This window comes from Phyllobates terribilis, unplaced genomic scaffold (assembly GCF_046119375.1).
Source record: "Phyllobates terribilis strain yellow unplaced genomic scaffold, ASM4611937v1 Scaffold_9__5_contigs__length_417890890, whole genome shotgun sequence".
Taxonomy (NCBI): Eukaryota; Metazoa; Chordata; class Amphibia; order Anura; family Dendrobatidae; genus Phyllobates; species Phyllobates terribilis.
Genome location: NW_027362769.1, coordinates 330,483,428 through 330,500,460, shown reverse-complemented (window position 1 = coordinate 330,500,460; position 17,033 = coordinate 330,483,428). Strand labels below are relative to the sequence as shown.

General features: G+C 44.3%; 1 protein-coding gene across 6 annotated transcripts in view; it reads left to right on the top strand.

The window, feature by feature from the left end:
- REXO5 (RNA exonuclease 5) overlaps nucleotides 1-17,033 on the top strand; it is a 28,710-nt gene that overhangs the window by 145 nt on the left and 11,532 nt on the right. For 2 of the 6 annotated variants that reach the window (XM_073647974.1, XM_073647970.1), the window contains exons 2-12: nucleotides 1,298-1,461; nucleotides 1,688-1,806; nucleotides 5,878-6,004; nucleotides 6,268-6,370; nucleotides 7,252-7,371; nucleotides 9,513-9,601; nucleotides 10,995-11,110; nucleotides 13,387-13,525; nucleotides 13,614-13,708; nucleotides 14,019-14,121; nucleotides 14,441-14,568. In XM_073647974.1, coding sequence (XP_073504075.1) covers nucleotides 1,321-1,461; nucleotides 1,688-1,806; nucleotides 5,878-6,004; nucleotides 6,268-6,370; nucleotides 7,252-7,371; nucleotides 9,513-9,601; nucleotides 10,995-11,110; nucleotides 13,387-13,525; nucleotides 13,614-13,708; nucleotides 14,019-14,121; nucleotides 14,441-14,568 — 1,280 coding nt within the window. In that variant the 5' untranslated portion in view covers nucleotides 1,298-1,320. Of the gene's footprint in view, nucleotide 1; nucleotides 151-1,297; nucleotides 1,462-1,687; nucleotides 1,807-5,877; nucleotides 6,005-6,267; nucleotides 6,371-7,251; nucleotides 7,372-9,512; nucleotides 9,602-10,994; nucleotides 11,111-13,386; nucleotides 13,526-13,613; nucleotides 13,709-14,018; nucleotides 14,122-14,440; nucleotides 14,569-17,033 lie in introns of those variants that run through there. The other 4 variants (XM_073647973.1, XM_073647971.1, XM_073647972.1 and 1 more) reach the window with 4 other exon arrangements.

Here is a 17,033-nt window from a genome sequence, read left to right as displayed (position 1 = left end):
TTTCCGGCTCCGCCGCTGCCGGTTCCCCCCGGTTATGTGCGCGGCTGGTGTGTATGATATTGGGGGTAATAGCGGAGAAGCCCGGTGCTCGTACAGCGGTGCCGGCTGTGGACTGTCACCTGTCTCCATTCCTTGTCTCTTCATCTTCTGGTAACTTGGAGGCACAATCCGCTTGTGCGTCAGGGAACGTTCACACCTAGAGATAATCTGCTGCGAATTTCTCCTACTTTGCAGCCACTTGAGACTGAAATCCACAGCAGGAAATCCACACTAAATTGTGCAGATTTACTTGTGAAAAAGGGAGAATGCCCTGAAGATTTAACCCTTTGCTTGTACTGTTAGGGCGTACAGATAACAGTGAGGGGAGCCCCCCTGCTTAGGACCCCCAGGATGTGCCAGAACGAGAGCAGATCCTTATGAGTGGACTGGACTGGAGCCATCTGCTAATTACATGGACGGCCGTTTATTTAAAGGGGTAGTCCTTGTTCAGAAAACCCTAGTGCCCCGTCTGCAGTTATTAAACATTGTGTGCTTTTTTTTTTTGTTATCTAAAATGTACGGGGGGCTTTAGCGTGGATCCCACCAATCACCAAACCGAGAGACTTGTCGTCCATTCTATACTGTTTCTCCCCTCGCCACCAGACCACATTCAGGAAAAGCTGAATGGAGTGACAAGCCATGGCATGTGCCCTGCAGCTCTATTCAACTCTGCTGGTGACCAATGGGGATCCCAGCAGCGGGACACCCTGATCTGTCAGTTATCGCCTATCCAATGGAGAGGTGATCAGTAGGGATGAGCAAACCCATGGAAGTTCGGGTTCTGGACTGGTACCTAAGCTGAACTTTATTTCAAAGTTTTGTTTGGGTATCAGAACTGCACCCAAACAGGAACCAAAACCCCATTGAAAACAATGGGGACTTGAACTTTTGAGCTGGAAAATATTCTGTCGCGCGCCCTCTCTGTCGCACGCGCCCCACCGCTCACTACACTGTGAGTCCAGCTGATGGCACACCCCGACACTTAGCTTGACGCCTCGCAGTGCCACATCTGTACAAAGCAAGCCGGGGCGTGTCTCCAGCTGCTGCTCACAGTATAGCGAGCGGTGACCGTGGCCACACTAGCACGCCTCTATAACTGAAAGCCAGCGGCTCCTGGGAGAAAAAATAAAATGTCTTAATGCCACACTGACACATCTGAACGCGTTTCCCTCCTTTTCCCAGATTTGCATTTTCATGCCTGATCCAGACACAAGTGCTAGTGATACAAGTAATGGCTTTTTTTTCTTGTATTGTTCAGTTTCTCCTTTGTTTTAGGAAGAAATGAGTGAAATTAAATCTACGAGGCAGCGGAAAAGACCACTCAATAATGAAGAAGAAGAAGAGACCATCTGCAAGAGGAGAAGGGATGAGGGCGGTGGGAGCCGAGAAGCAATCAACGGTTTACTCCCGCAGAGGGTCGAGGTAACGTCTCTGTTCACATTGGGTTCATGTCTGTGAGTGTAATAAATTAGATTGTGCCGTCCGTCATCGTGTTGTAGCTGCCGTCTGGTCTCTGCACGGTAGTTGTGGTCTGTGCCGGCGCTTGCGGATGTCAGTCACATGTTAATTCGTTAAGAAATTTCTCAGGCTGTTTTTATTATATTTTTATTTTATTTATTATATTTTTGCTACTTGTGTTTTTCTCCAGAAATCGCCCAGATTGTCAACGGCCTTATTTTGTGATAACTGTGAAATTCAGCACCATCAACTGCACCAGCTCCTGAAGTATGCTGCTATTGGAAAAGGCGGCAGTGCCACCCAAGCCAGGTGCGCTGATCATTAACCTTTGGTTTTTGGGCTTTATTATATGCAACGCTAAAAGAGGACCCTTCCCCTCTCCTGACTTGTCTGCTTTACTACATACTTGTATCTTTTATTACACAAGAGTTCTGGAGCACTATTGGTGTTGGGACTGTCCTATGTTATTCCTCATGGACATTCATCAATGGGGATCGCAGGGGAATCGATGGGTTACCATTAAAGTCGGGGGTCTACTGAAGGTCCCCATTACTGGAATCTTATTCCTCCTATAACTGGGCTTCATAGGAGAACCGCAATTTTGCTATATACTGCAGTACCGCAGAAGTGCAGCATATACAGTGGGTACGGAAAGTATTCAGACCCCTTTACATTTTTCACTCTTTGTTTCATTGCAGCCATTTGGTAAATTCTAAAAAGTTCATTTTTTTTCTCATTAAAGTACACTCTGCACCCCATCTTGACTGAAAAAAATGTAGAATTTTTTGAAAATTTATTAAAAAAGAAAAACTGAAATATCACATGGTCATAAATATTCAGACCCTTTGCTCAGTATTGAGTAGAAGCACCCTTTTGAGCTAGTACAGCCATGAGTCTTCTTGGGAATGATGCAACGAGTTTTTCACACCGGGATTTGGGGATCCTCTGCCATTCTTCCTTGCAGATCCTCTCCAGTTCCGTCAGGTTGGATGGTGAACATTGGTGGACAGCCATTTTCAGGTCTCTCCAGAGATGCTCAATTGGGTTTAGGTCAGGGCTCTGGCTGGGCCAGTCAAGAATGGTCACCGAGTTGTTCTGAAGCCACTCCTTTGTTATTTTAGTTGTGTGCTTAGGGTCATTGTCTTGTTGGAAGGTGAACCTTCGGCCAAGTCTGAGGTCCAGAGCACTCTGGAAGAGGTTTTCATCCAGGATATCTCTGTACTTGGCTGCATTCATGTTTCCTTCAATTGTAACCAGTCGTCCTGTCCCTGCAGCTGAACAACACCCCCATAGCATGATGCTGCCACCACCATGTATCACTGTTGGGATGGTAGTGGGCAGGTGATGAGCAGTGCCTTGTTTTCTCCACACATACCGCTTAGAATTATCACCAAAAATTTCTATCTTCGTCTCATCAGACCAGAGAATCTTATTTCTCATAGTCTGGGAGTCCTTCATGTGTTTTTGAGCAAACTCTATGCGGGCTTTCATATGTCTTGCACTGAGGAGAGGCTTCCGTCGGGCCACTCTGCCATAAAGGCCTGACTGGTGAAGGGCTGCAGTGATAGTTGACTTTGTGGAACTTTCTCCCATCTCCCTACTGCATCTCTGGAGCTCAGCGCCAGTGATCTTGGGGTTCTTCTTTACCTCTCTCACCAAGGCTCTTCTTCCACGATTGCTCAGTTTGGCTGGACAGCCAGGTCTAGGAAGACTTCTAGTGGTCCCAAACTTCTTCCATTTAAGGATTATGGAGGCCACTGTGCTCTTAGGAACCTTGAGTAATGTGGAAATTCTTTTATAACCTTGGCCAGATCTGTGCCTTGCCACAATTCTGTCTCTGAGCTTCTTCGGCAGTTCCTTTTGAGCTCATGATTATCATTTGGTCTGACATGCACTGTGAGCTGTGGAGTCTTATATAGACAGGTGTGTGCCTTTCCAAATCAAGTCCTATCAGTTTAATTAAACACAGCTGGACTCCAATAAAGGAGTAGAACCATCTCAAGAGGATCACAAGGAAATGAACAGCATGTGACTTAAATATGAGTTCCTGAGCAAAGGGTCTGAATACTTATGACCATGTGATATTTCAGTTTTCCTTTTTTAATAAATTAGCAAAAATGTCTACATTTCTGTTTTTTTTTTCAGTCAAGATGGGGTGCAGAGTGTACTTTAATGAGAAAAAGCAATGAACTTTTTAGAATTTACCAAATGGCTGCAATGAAACAAAGAGTGAAAAATTTAAAGGGGTCTGAATACTCTCCGTACCCACTGTAGTATAAGTGATCAAATTATATAAGTCCCTAAGGAGACTAAAAAATAAAGTAAAAATAAGTGTTTTAAAAAAATATAAAAAAAAATGGAATCCCCCTTTTGAATTATTAAAAAAAAAAATGTAAAAAAATAAACGTACTCCAGTATCGCCCGTGTCCAAAAAAGTCCGATCTATCAAAATCTAAAATGATTGAAGTCATCTATTAAACCTCGAAAGAAAAAAAAAAGAAACAAAACAGCAGAATTTTCATTTTTTGGGCATGCACTTCCCACAAATAATGCAATAAAAAGAGATCGAAACATCTTATGTGGCCCAAAATGATATAGATAAAAAAAAAATAAGCCTCAAAAAATGGTGACACAAACATATTCAGGTGCATCTCACTAAATTAGAATATCATCAAAAAGTTAATTTATTTCAGTTCTTCAATACAAAAAGTGAAACTCCTATATTATATAGAGTCATTACATACAGAGTGATCTATTTCAAGTGTTTATTTCTGTTAATGTTGATGATTATGGCTTACAGCCAATGAAAACACAAAAGTCATTATCTCAGTAAATTAGAATACTTTATAACAACAGCTTGAAAATGTTTTTAAAATCCGAAATGTTGTCCTACTGAAATGTATGTTCAGTAAATGCCCTCAATACTTGGTCGGGGATCCTTTTGCATCAATTCCTGCATTAATGTGGTGTGGCATGGAGGCGATCAGCCTGTGGCACTGCTGAGGTGTTATGGAAGCCCAGGTGGCTTTGATAGCAGCCTTCAGCTCGTCTGCATTGTTGGGTCTGGTGTCTCTCATCTTCCTCTTGACAATACCCCATAGATTCTCTATAATAGATTCTCTATGGGGTTAAGGTCAGGCGAGTTTGCTGGCCAATCAAGCACAGTGATTCTGTTGTTTTTACACCAGGTATTGGTACTTTTGTCAGTGTGGACAGGGGTCAAGCCCTGCTGGAGAATGACATTTCCATCTCCAAAAAGCTTGTCGGCAGAGGGAAGCATGAAGTGCTGTAACATAAAAATATTATGACTTTTGGGAAAGGGGGAGGAAACAGAGCGCAAAAATGAAATGTTCCTGAGTCATAAAGCGGTTAAGCCATATTTTTGTTTTTCAAAGATTTGACCACAGGTACTCGCTGGGATTGAAGTAATTCTTCCAGATGTCCCAAATAGTCTGTAGGGGTCTTCATCAGAGAAGATCGCCTTACCCCTGTCCTCTGCAGTCCGATCCCTGATTCTTTCTACAGAATATCTGTCAGTCTTTAATGTCTTTCTTGGAGTGAAGTAACCTCTTTGCTGCCTTTCTTGACACCCAAAAGTCTTTGCCTCACTGTGCTGGCATATGCACTGACCCCTGTCTGCTGCCATTCCTGAGCAAGCTCTGCACTGGTGTATGAACCGATCCCTTAACTAAATCCTCTTTAGGAGACGGTCCTGCCACTTGCTGAACGTTCTTCAGTTCAATTGAACCTTTATCTTTGAAGTTCTCGCTGTTCTGATAAATGGTTGATTTAGGGGCAATCTTAAAAATCAGCAATGTCCTTGCCTGTAAAGCCCTGCAAATCACTGATCACTGCATGTTTCCTTGGAGGTAACCATGGTTAACAGAAGGCGACAATGATGTCAAACACCAGCCGCCCTGTTAAAGCAGCCTGTCTGCTCTCATAATCCAATCAGCACGGCAGAGTGATATCAGCTGCCTTGTCCTCGTTACCACTTCCTCCTAAGCTAACGAAAAGTTTACTGAATTGATGTAAGCAGCTCATTTTGTGACAGGGCTGAAGTAAGTGGGGATTAAGTTAATTTTTATAACAATTATTGATTTTGCAGTTCATCTGTTTGCTCTATAACAATGTAGAGTTGAGGCAAACTTCCTGAAGCGGCAAACGTTGTGAAAAAAAACAAAGTTTGTGTCAGTCTCAACATTTTTGGCCATGACTTGCAGTGTGATATGCAGTCGTTCCTCATCCTCCTGATGACTGACAGTATGCTCAGTGATAAAGCGGAAGCTGTCAGTCAGTGGCTGGCGGATGGGGAGCCACATATAATGAATACATCGGGCTCCTGACCCAACGATGCCATTTTCTGTGTCGTCTTCGTAGCTGGTGCACCCTTCACCATCAGAAGCGTCTTCGAGGAGTCATGGTGGTCGTGCTTCAGGATCTCGCTCAGCATCATTTCTACCAGTATTATTCACACTTCCATTCGCTCAGGAGACTGTTCAAACACGTAAGTACAGAAAATACAAGCGTCCAAGACTATTACTGCAGATCTGGGACCTATAGGCCGTGATTCAGCTACTAACATAGGCACTTATAGTCTCACATTGTCCAGTCAGTGGTGACAGTTTCGGAACACACCTCTTCCAGAAGGGAAACAGAAACCTCCATTTGTTAACTTATTCTTAAGGGAGAATAACAGGGGAAGTTTAGACATGAGAGATCTTTTTCAATGGATGATGAATGGCCTGTTATCGTTCTCTTCCCCTGTAGCGGTTCAGCATGCCGCCTCCGACCGGAGATTTTACCTCTTCTCTTCTTGGACTGGATGTTACAGACCAGAAGGAGAACATGGATGATCAGCGCAACCCAGAAGGTATTGTACGGCCTACACGTGAGCAGTAAAATTACTGTTAATCTTAAAAAGGTTTTTTTTTTTTATATGCAAGGAGATTCAAAAAAGTTTGGTGCAAAATGATCATACACAACACAGATTTATTACCATGAAGACACTATCCATGTGTTATCTATACACTGCAAATGCTCGCAGTGATTTCCATCGGTCCAGTTCTGTCCAGACGCGTGCCAGCCAGTCATCGGTTATGGACTCCTCTTTTGTTCCGATTCCTGTGCCTGGGGGGGGGGGGGCAAATACATTGAGACCTTGATTTAGCCCCATAGAAAGACATCATAGGGTGTTACATCTGGCGATGGTGGAGGCCGGTGCAACATTGGTGTTATTTCCGGGATCCTACATTCCAGTAAAATTTCATTCAGATCTCGAAAGTTATTGGGTGCTTGGGTTTTTTCTATGACATAAACGCCATTGGTTTCCAATTCCTTCATCCGCCACCAAATGCAGTTTCTACGGCTGCTCTCAAGGGACAGTGAAGCCGCTGATTGTCCACAGGGATTGCATGACTTAACAGTGTCATGTGAGCCCCTGGAGAGCCAAGGTCTATATTGCTGGAACGGCTCCTGCACCAAAGGTGAGTATAGGTGATGTCATTTTATAAGGGGGTAACATGGTGATTGAGAAGGAGGTTGTCCGAGTAGTGGACAACCCCTTTATCTCCAGGCCTTTACTTTTGCGCTGTCCTTCTTGAATCACCCTGTATTATACACTTATAGGAAGGTTATAGATTACTATATATAAATTCTTGTAAAGATAAAGAGCCTCAAAGCAGATGGCCGAAAATTAAAAATTCGAATGCCTTTTTTTAGGTTTTACACATCAGAAGTCTCCTTTCATTGCAGGATCAGAACTCACAAACTCTCCTGACCCCACCCAACAAAAATATGGAACCAGTATCCGTGGCCTGACCAGGTATCTACTCACTGAGGAGGAGATGAGGAACAATGATTTTCCATTCATAGGTCAGTGTAAACTAAAGTTTCTCAGCCCCCCTTTTTTATTTTGCAGGAATATCAATAATTTAACTTAATGGGTTTGTGCAAAATTTATAAGTCATCTGCAGAGCGTCGCCTGATTGGAGTGGAAGTCGAGCATGTGCTCCGCCACTCCAATCATTGTCTATGGGACAGCCAGAGATAAGAATGTGCTGCACATGCTCAACCTTCCCGATCTATATGTTATCCTCTGTCCTGGATAGGATATAACTTATACATTTGGTACAACCCTGCAAAAAATTGTGGGCGTCTTAATTGCAGTGTAGTTCGCTCCCACAGACAGATATGGAGGGTGGAGAAGAGAGACGTCAGCTGCTTGTCTATAGTTAATTCTGGTGAGTGACCCGGTGACCACAAGTGTTTTTTCTGGTTGCGCCCCGACAGAGCTGCTCAGATGCTGGAGTGCGTGGGACATATTTATCTTGGAGCTGTCAATGTGAGATCAGGGAGGAGTGATACTGAGGAGCTGTCAGTCAGCTTATACTGGGAGGTGTGAGATCAGGGAGGAGGGACACAGGAGCTGTCAGTCAGCTTATACTGAGCAGTGTGAGATCAGGGAGGAGGGACACTGAGGAGCTGTCAGTCATTTTATACTGGGCAGTGTGAGATCAGGTAGGAGGGACACTGAGGAGATGTCAGTCAGCTTATACTGAGCAGTGTGAGATCAGGGAGGAGTGACACTGAGGAGCTGTCAGTCAGCTTATACTGAGCAGTGTGAGATCAGGGAGGAGTGACACTGAGGAGCAGTCAGTCAGCTTATACTGAGCAGTGTGAGATCAGGGAGGAGTGACACTGAGGAGCTGTCAGTCAGCTTATACTGAGCAGTGTGAGATCAGGGAGGAGTGACACTGAGGAGCAGTCAGTCAGCTTATACTGAGCAGTGTGAGATCAGGGAGGAGTGACACTGAGGAGCAGTCAGTCAGCTTATACTGAGCAGTGTGAGATCAGGGAGGAGTGACACTGAGGAGCTGTCAGTCAGCTTATACTGAGCAGTGTGAGATCAGGGAGGAGGGACACTGAGGAGCTGGCAGTCAGCTTATACTGAGCGGTGTGAGATCTGGGAGGATGGACACTGAGGAGCTGGCAGTCAGCTTATACTGAGCGGTGTGAGATCAGGGAGAAGTGACACTGAGGAGCTGTCAGACAGCTTATACTGAGCAGTTTGAGATCAGGGAGGAGGGACACTGAGGAGCTGTCAGTCAGCTTATACTGAGCGGTGTGAGATGTGGGAGGAGTGACACTGAGGAGCTGTCAGTCAGCTTATACTGAGCAGTGTGAGATCAGGGAGGAGTGACACTGAGGAGCTGTTAATCAGGCTAAGTGTAGACTGGGTTACTGGGCTGCTGACATGCTGGAGAGTGTGGGACATATTTATCTGTCCTGAAGGTGGAGTATCTGGCTCCCTCTTTATGAAACCCTTTAGGGGCTATCTTCTGAGGTCCCTGGACCATATTTGCTGTGATGGGCGGGCAGGAGGCAAGGACCGTCCACCTGGTCACCTGATTGTGGGCTCTGTTAGGGAATTTGGTCCTACGATTCAGACCGGAGAGGACCTTTTCAGCACTGTGCTCTTGATCTTTTATTACGTGACAGGCCATTCCACTCTTTCTTAACCTAAAAGAAAAGACAAAAAGCTAGACTGACACTAAGCTAGACTGAGTAGCTTGGTGCCCGCGGCCGCGTGTAGCCCGGTGAGGAGCAGCATCATATAGTCCTGGTCCTCCTGTCCCCCAATGACGTGCCGGAAAAGGTGGTGATTCATTTGAATTTAATTAGGAAGATTATCTATAGGGTAGTATTGCTCAAATAATGGAAAATCTTTGTAAATGACTCTTTCTTTGCAAATCAGGATGTTTTTTTTTACCTTATTTTTACGTATTACAGTCATATATATACTCGTGTGTGTGTGTGTGTGTGTGTGTGTGTATATATGTATGTGTATATATATATATGTATATGTGTATATATGTATATATATATATATATATATATATATATATATATATATATATATATATATAATACATATACATATATATATAATATATAATACATATACATATATATATAATATATAATGCGTTTTTTTCCCCTTTTATTATTTGCAGGATCATCCGATACAGAAAATTACATTCATACCAACTGCAGTGAGGAACCTACAGACAACAGTCCTTTGTTTGGTCTGGATTGTGAAATGGCACGTATATAACGGACCGTATTCCAGACCTGGCGACCAGTACAGATGGTTATGCTAAAAATACATAACCCATGAAAGCGACAAGACACTGCCAGAATTGGCTGACAGCTGCCTATCTAACAGCAGAACAAAGGATCGGGCTTGCTGGAATCCAACATAGTTACATATAGTTTATAAGGCCGAAAAAAGACAAGCGTCCATCCAGTTCAGCCTATTTCTTGTGCACTGCAGCTATTCCGCAGCGTTGATCCAGGGGAAGGCAAAAAAAAAAACATGCGGTATAGGCCAATTTACATCATTGAGGAAAAATTCACTTCCCGACACCAATCTGGCAGTCAGATTAAATCCCTGGATTAATTGACTATCACTAAGCATAAGATGTAATTTTATTGTTCTCAAGAAAGGCGTCCAGGCCTCTCTTGAACTCATTAAGTGAGTTGGACATCACCACTTCCTCTCCCAGAGAGTTCCAGAGTCTCACGGCTCTGACCGTAAAGAATCCCCTTCTATGCTGGTGCAGGAACCTCCTTTCCTCCAGACGCATAGTGTGCCCCCTTGTCTTTGTCACCATCCTTGGTATAAACAGGTCATGGGAGAGATCTCTGTACTGCCCCCTGATGTATTTATACATGTTTATGAGGTCTCCCCTAAGCCTTCTCTTTTCCAACGTAAATAGGCCTAATTTTGACAACCTCTCTGGGTATTCTAGTCCCTCCATTCCCTTTATTACCTTAGTCGCCCTCCTTTGTACCCTCTCTAGCTCCAATATGTCTTTCCTGAGCACCGGAGCCCAGAACTGTGCACAATATTCTAAGTGCGGCCTTACCAGCGCTTTATACAGAGGAAGAACAATGTTCTCATCATATGCCCCTATTCCTCTTCTGATGCATGCCATGACTTTATTTGCCTTCGCAGCTGCTGCCTGACACTGGGCACTCCAATTTAATTTGCTGTTAACCAAGACGCCCATGACTGACTGATCCTTTATAGGCCCCTGTACACACTTTATTTTCGGTGGATATATTTTGCATACACGGAAGTCTTGGTTTGATAGGGCTAAAAGGCTTTGCTTATTTAAAGCACCCTTGCCACCTTCTGTCAAAATACAAAATGTATACGTTATTAAATAGATCCTGATGATGCTGGTGTTCTTACTTTGAAAATCCACATGAGAATAGTTGTATATTAACCACTTGAAGATGCGGCCAATTTCCGTTTTTTGGAATTTTCCTTTTTCTCCTCTTCTTACCTCTGCCTGGTGTGATTTCTAGGCTGCATCTTCGGCGTGATCTATTGTGATGTGATTCGTTGGCCTATGGCGGCCATGATGATCTAAGAGACTTGTATTCACCGTTTTCCTAGATCCCTTACAGCAGTATTTCTCTGTCCGCAGTGTATGACGTGTAAAGGGCATGAGCTGACCAGAGTGTCATTAGTGGATGCACAAGGAAAATGTATTATGGATGAACTGGTGAAGCCGTACAATCCCATAATAAATTACATGACCAGGTATTCTCTCTGTTTTTCCATAAATCTGTCTTTCTTCTGAAAAATGACACGTCTAGCTAATTGTGGAACACCCAGCGACTTAAAATGTTAGACTGGTCCACATATTATTTTATAGTGATGTATAGGACATGCTCCGATTATCTGGAATGTTTATCTCCATGGTAACAGACTACAAACAAACCTTATGTAGTCTGGACCTGCTCTCATACCCCTTCATTTGTCACCTTTTTTTTTTTTTAGCAATTTATTGGCATAATGTTGTACAGGATAAGAAAATATGGCTTCTTTGTTCTTAAAACAGTGCCCCATATGTCCGTGGGTTGTGTCTGGGGCTGTAGTTCAGCTTCTTTGTAGTGATTTGGGCCACATTACATAGTCGCTGAGGATAGGTTTGTAGTTGGTTTTGGAAAAGCCCAGCCATGTTTTTCTAATTCTGAGCATCTCCATTAAAGGTAATGTTTACTGTGCAGTCAGGAACAGGCTGACTGACAAAAAGGGACTGTCTTATGCTACGGCTCAGAATTAGGGTGGAGGAGTGACCGCTGTTCTTTTTTTTTTTTTTTTTTTCAAATCCATATGGTTCCAGAACTATATGCCTTTTTACTTTGTGCCCAAGTCTTATGCTCCTTTCTAAGGAGGCGTGATTTATAGGATTCTGGGGTGTGTGCGTGTCTTATAGGATTTTGGGGGAGGGTGTTTGCGGGTGTCTTATATGATTTGGTGGGGGTCTTACAGGATCCCCGGGGGCATGTCCTATAGGATTCTCAGAGGGGTTTCTTATAGGATCTGGGGGGTGCGTATGTTTTATAGGATCCTCCGGGAGGGGTGCGTGTCTTATAGGATTCTCAGGTCGTGTCTTATAGGATCCTGGGGGGAGGTGGTTTTCGGGTGTCATATATGATTTGGAGGGGGTCTTATAGGATCCTCAAGGGCGTGTCTTATAGGATCCCGGGGGGAGGGGGTTTGCGGGTGTCTTACATGATTTGGAGGGGGTGGGGGGTCTTATAGGATCCCCATGGGGCCATGTCCTATAGGATTTTCAGGGGGGGTTCTTATAGGAGGGGGGTGCATGTGTTTTATAAGATCCTCGGGGAAGTGTCTTTTAGGATTCTCTGGGAAGGGGGATGTCTTATAGGATCCTCAGGAGCGTGTGTTATAGGATCACGGGAGGGGGATTGCAGGTGTCTTATATGATCCGGGGGTATATAGGATCCCTGGGTGGGTTATATTTGTAGGAGCCTCAGGGGCGTGTCTTATAGGATCCTGGTTTGGAGGGGGTTTGCAGGTGTCTTATATGATTCTGGGTGGGGGGGTGTCTTATAGGATCCTGGGAGGGTGGGAGTGTCTCATATGATCAGGGGGCATGTCTTATAGGATCCTCGGGGACGTGTCTGATAGGATCCCGGGGGGAGGTGGTTTGCGGGTGTCATATGATTTGGAGGGGGTCTTATAGGATCCTCAGGGGCGTGTCTTACAGGATTCCGGGGGAGGGGGTTTGCGGGTGTCTTATATGATTTGGAGGGGGTGGGGGGTCTTATAGGATCCCCATGGGGCCATGTCCTATAGGATTTTCAGGAGGGGTTCTTATAGGAGGGGGGTGCATGTGTTTTATAGGATCCTCGGGGAAGTCTCTTATAGGATTCTCTGGGAAGGGGGATGTCTTATAGGATCCTCTGGGAAAGGGGGTGTCTTATAAGATCCTCAGGAGCGTGTGTTATAGGATCACAGGAGGGGGATTGCAGGTGTCTTATATGATCCGGGGGAATATAGGATCCCTGGGTGGGCTATATTTATAGGAGCCTCGGGGGTGTGTCTTATAGGATCCTGGTTTGGAGGGGGTTTGCAGGTGTCTTATAGGATCCTGGGAGGGTGTGAGTGTCTCATATGATCGGGGGGCGTGTCTTATAGGATCCTCGGGGACGTGTCTTATAGGATTCTCGGGGGCGTGCCTTCCGGTAGCTTTGCATAATTGATCTGTGAGCCACGCCCTTTTGTAAAAACCATAAAAATTATCACAAAATAAAGAGGCCCATATCTCTGACCGTTTGGCTGATTTAAAGAAAAAAAAAGCGGGATATTCAGGGGAGCAGCGGGAATAAAATAAGAGCAAAAAATGGCCACTCTTGATCGTTCCTCTTTAATAGCATGGACATAAGTTTGTGTTCCTAAAACAGCCCCTTTTAATATTAAGGTAAATCTTTTCCATAGGGGATATAATATTTTTTTTCTTTTAAACCTTGCAATCTTCCTTATCTGTTTTCTTTACGTTTGCTCAGGTTCTCAGGGATTACGAAAAAGAAACTTCATCCTGTGAAAACAAAATTGAAGGATATTCAGGAAAAAATAAAAGATCTCCTTCCTCCAAATGCCGTCTTGGTGGGTCACTCGTTAAATAATGACCTGCGAGCTCTGCAGGTAAGCGATCAGCGCGACACATTGCGTCATTCGTATGTCTGGTGTTAGCGGAGGGTCCCTGACTATTGTTTCTTCCCTTTCCTTCCAGATGATACATCCAAATGTTATTGACACGTCGCTACTTTTCGCACCGTACCCGGGAAGAAGGTTTAAATTAAAGTTTCTTGCACAAGTGATACTAAAGTACAAAGCTTCACCTTATATCTTCCTACAGGCTTGTTATGTCATGGTTTGGATTTCTGCCTTATGTCACATTTGTATATTAATACTATACAGAATATATAACTATACATTTTTGCAATATTTGGCATTTTTGATGACCTGTTTCTATTATACTTTTCCTCTGATTGTTCCACTCCTGGTTTTGGCTTATAAATACTGATGTAAAATACTGACTAAATACTAAGCGAGGCCTAATTCTGATGACTCTCTGCACCACGGAGATGTAATAAGTGCACTACCAAGGTAACACCATAACTTATTGTTATTGCAGGAGGGAGATCCAATGTGGAGACGCTGGTGGCCACAACCCCTCAGAAGATGCCACGGCCACTCTGAATTTGGCTCAGTATTTTATTCAGAATGGGCCAGAAAAGGTGAGTGTCTTTATTTTCCTTACTTTCATAGCGCCATTAATTCCACAGCGCTTTACAGACATGATCACCGCTGTCCCCATTGGGGCTCACAATCTAAATTCCCTATCACTATGTCTTTGGAGTGTGGGAGGAAACCGGAGAACCCGGAGGAAACCCACGCAAACACGGGGAGAACATACAAACTCCTAGGTGGGATTTTTAATCCAGGACCCCAGCGCTGCAATGCTAACCGCTGAGCCACCGTGCTTTACAGTGCCTATGTGACCCCCGCAGCATGTGTCCCTATTCATTAGGTATTTAAATCCTATTTCTTTTCTAGGTTGCAGATATTAATTTGGAGGATATTTTTCTAAAGGCAAAAAACCTGCATAGTACACCAGGCGATACAAAATCCTCTGAGATTAAACCAAATGGGATGCTTCATCCACTGCCATCAGAAGGACCCAGGTAAGAGCTATGTCAAGGGAGGGCCTGGCGTGTCTGAATCATGGGGGCAGCCTATTGTTTGCTGGAAGCAGCCTATTGTTTGCTGTAGGCTTCATATAATGCTCCCTGCGATGGCACTGTAGGGGAATTTAACACTTGATGTCAAACTTCCAGGTTTTATAGCTGGAGATTCCAACAGAAAATAAACCTCTGATTTGATAATGGAGGGGGGGTCTTTCCTAATATAAAAGTTTTCTTAAATATGGATGACACGTTAAACTAATTGTGGACCACCCATCTACTTAAAATATTGGTCCGGTCTGCCTATTACTTTAAAACGATGATTTAGAAGATCATTGCAGAGTCGACAGCTGTATGGGGATCATGCACCTGCAGGGGTGAGGAGCCAGCTGGACTTCCCAAAGACAAGGCAGAGATGGTTTATTACTATCGCTACCTTCCTGATCGCTGTATACACAGAGCTGAAGGAGGTACTGTGTGTACAGATTAGGAAGAAGAAACAGGGCTACCACCTCCCGTCCTAGAAATCCTGTGATCACTGGGTGCCAGAAGGGAGGAGGAGCTGCTAGGTCATATCAGACTCATATCAGCTCTGCAAAAGAGGCAGGAGACTGAATTAACCCTGTAACTTGTCCTAATATGCCAGCCATAGTTACAGAGGAAATCCGCAATAATAAAAACTGTATTTAAATGTTGAAATGCCCCCAAAGGTCTTTTATGACCTTACAGAGGGGGCATACTATGTGAAATAAAGAAAAAGGGGAAAAAAAATTCTGCCGCTGATTCTAGCCCTGCTCTTGGCAAAAAAAAACTCCCACACATGTCCAATATATAAAAATAATTGTTACAGATAGAGAACAGAATTAAAAGGGTTTTCCATTTACAGGAAAATGGACCCTAAATGCTGTAAAATACCTAAAATAGCAAAAAGATTGGGTACTCACCCTTCCCGGATCCAGCACTAAAAATATATTATTTTGGTATTAAAGAAATATGTGAAAAGCAGACACGTTTACATTTTTCTTTACGTTTTCTCTGAATATTGTTAAAAAAAATGAAGTAAAAATGGCAACCTGTGTATCACGAACAAAAAGGGAAAAATTATTTGAATGACGGAAAAAGAAAAAAAGTTTATGCTCTTAAAACCGAATGTATGGAAAAAAAAAAAACCTGAAAATGTGCCTGGTCCAAAATGGGGAAAATTGGCGTAGTTTTGAACTACTTGCGTTTAATCGGTCTTCCTTGTTCGTCTCATTTGGGGACACAGAGCCATGGGATAGTCTGCTGCCACCTGGAGGCTGACCCTTTTATTGCAGTTAAATAAAATTGGCTCCTCCCCTGCAGACTATACCTCGCCTGCTGGAGTTAGGCCTCCTCAGTTTTTTCTAGTGACAGTTGGAGGCGAGGTCTGTCTCAGATCTGTCTTAGGTTAGGTGCTAAGCATTTAGCTCAGTTTGTGGCCAAATTAACCAGGGTGTCCAGGACGCTGGTTACAGTTGTGGAACGATTGCCGGTGACTACTGCTGCCCCAGGAGCTCCGATCACAGCTGCAAGTGAATCGGATCCTCCAGCCACCCCGCACCAATATGGCTCGTCGTGAAGGCGGTCTAGACGGCCTCGGGTAACCTCCTTGTTCAGGTCACCTTCACAGGGAAGGCACCTAGGTTCCTTTTCCTCTCTTCAAGGGATTCTCTCCCCTCAGCACTCAGAATCTAGTTCTAGTTCTGAGTCCTTTCTAGATCCATATAGGTGGGAAAGCTGAGGGAGATGGTGGACAGTTTGGTGTGGGCCATTAACGCCTCTTTGGGAGTGACAGCTGCGCCACCACCTTCTTGTTACCGAAACAGTTTTTTTTTAGGAGGGGTAAGCGCGAGGATGGATCCTTTTCTAACCATGAGGAATTTACAGAGGTATTACCGAGAATGCTTGAACACCCAAACAAACACTTTGAAAAGCGTAGTCGTATGGAGGTGTTCTATTTCCAGCAAAGCTGGTGGCCGCCTGGTCTACTCCACCGGTGGTTGACACTCCAGTATCTCGCTTATCTGAGGTGACCACACTGCCTCTTGTGGAGGTTGCGGCACTTAAGGACCCCATAGATAGACACATAGAATCTGTTGCGAAGTCTGCTTTTGAAGCGGCAGGTTTTGCCCCTTGCCCAGCCTTTTCTGCCACTTAGTTCTCCAAGGCGGTGACGGCATGGGCTAAGCATTTGCGACATCTTTTTTTGGCTGGTTCCCAGGATTTGGAATAAGCCAAGATCGCAGATCAGATTGCACAAGCAAGGAAGTATCTCTGTTCATTATCCTTAGATACCTTAGAGTGCTCTGCCAGGCGGCAAGTAATTGTGTAGCAATTTGCCACATGTTGTGGCTTAAGGTATGGAGGGTAGACCTGGCTCCAAAGAGACACCCCTGACGGGACTGCTATTCCAGGGGTCTCGCTTATTTGGAACCAGGCTAGAT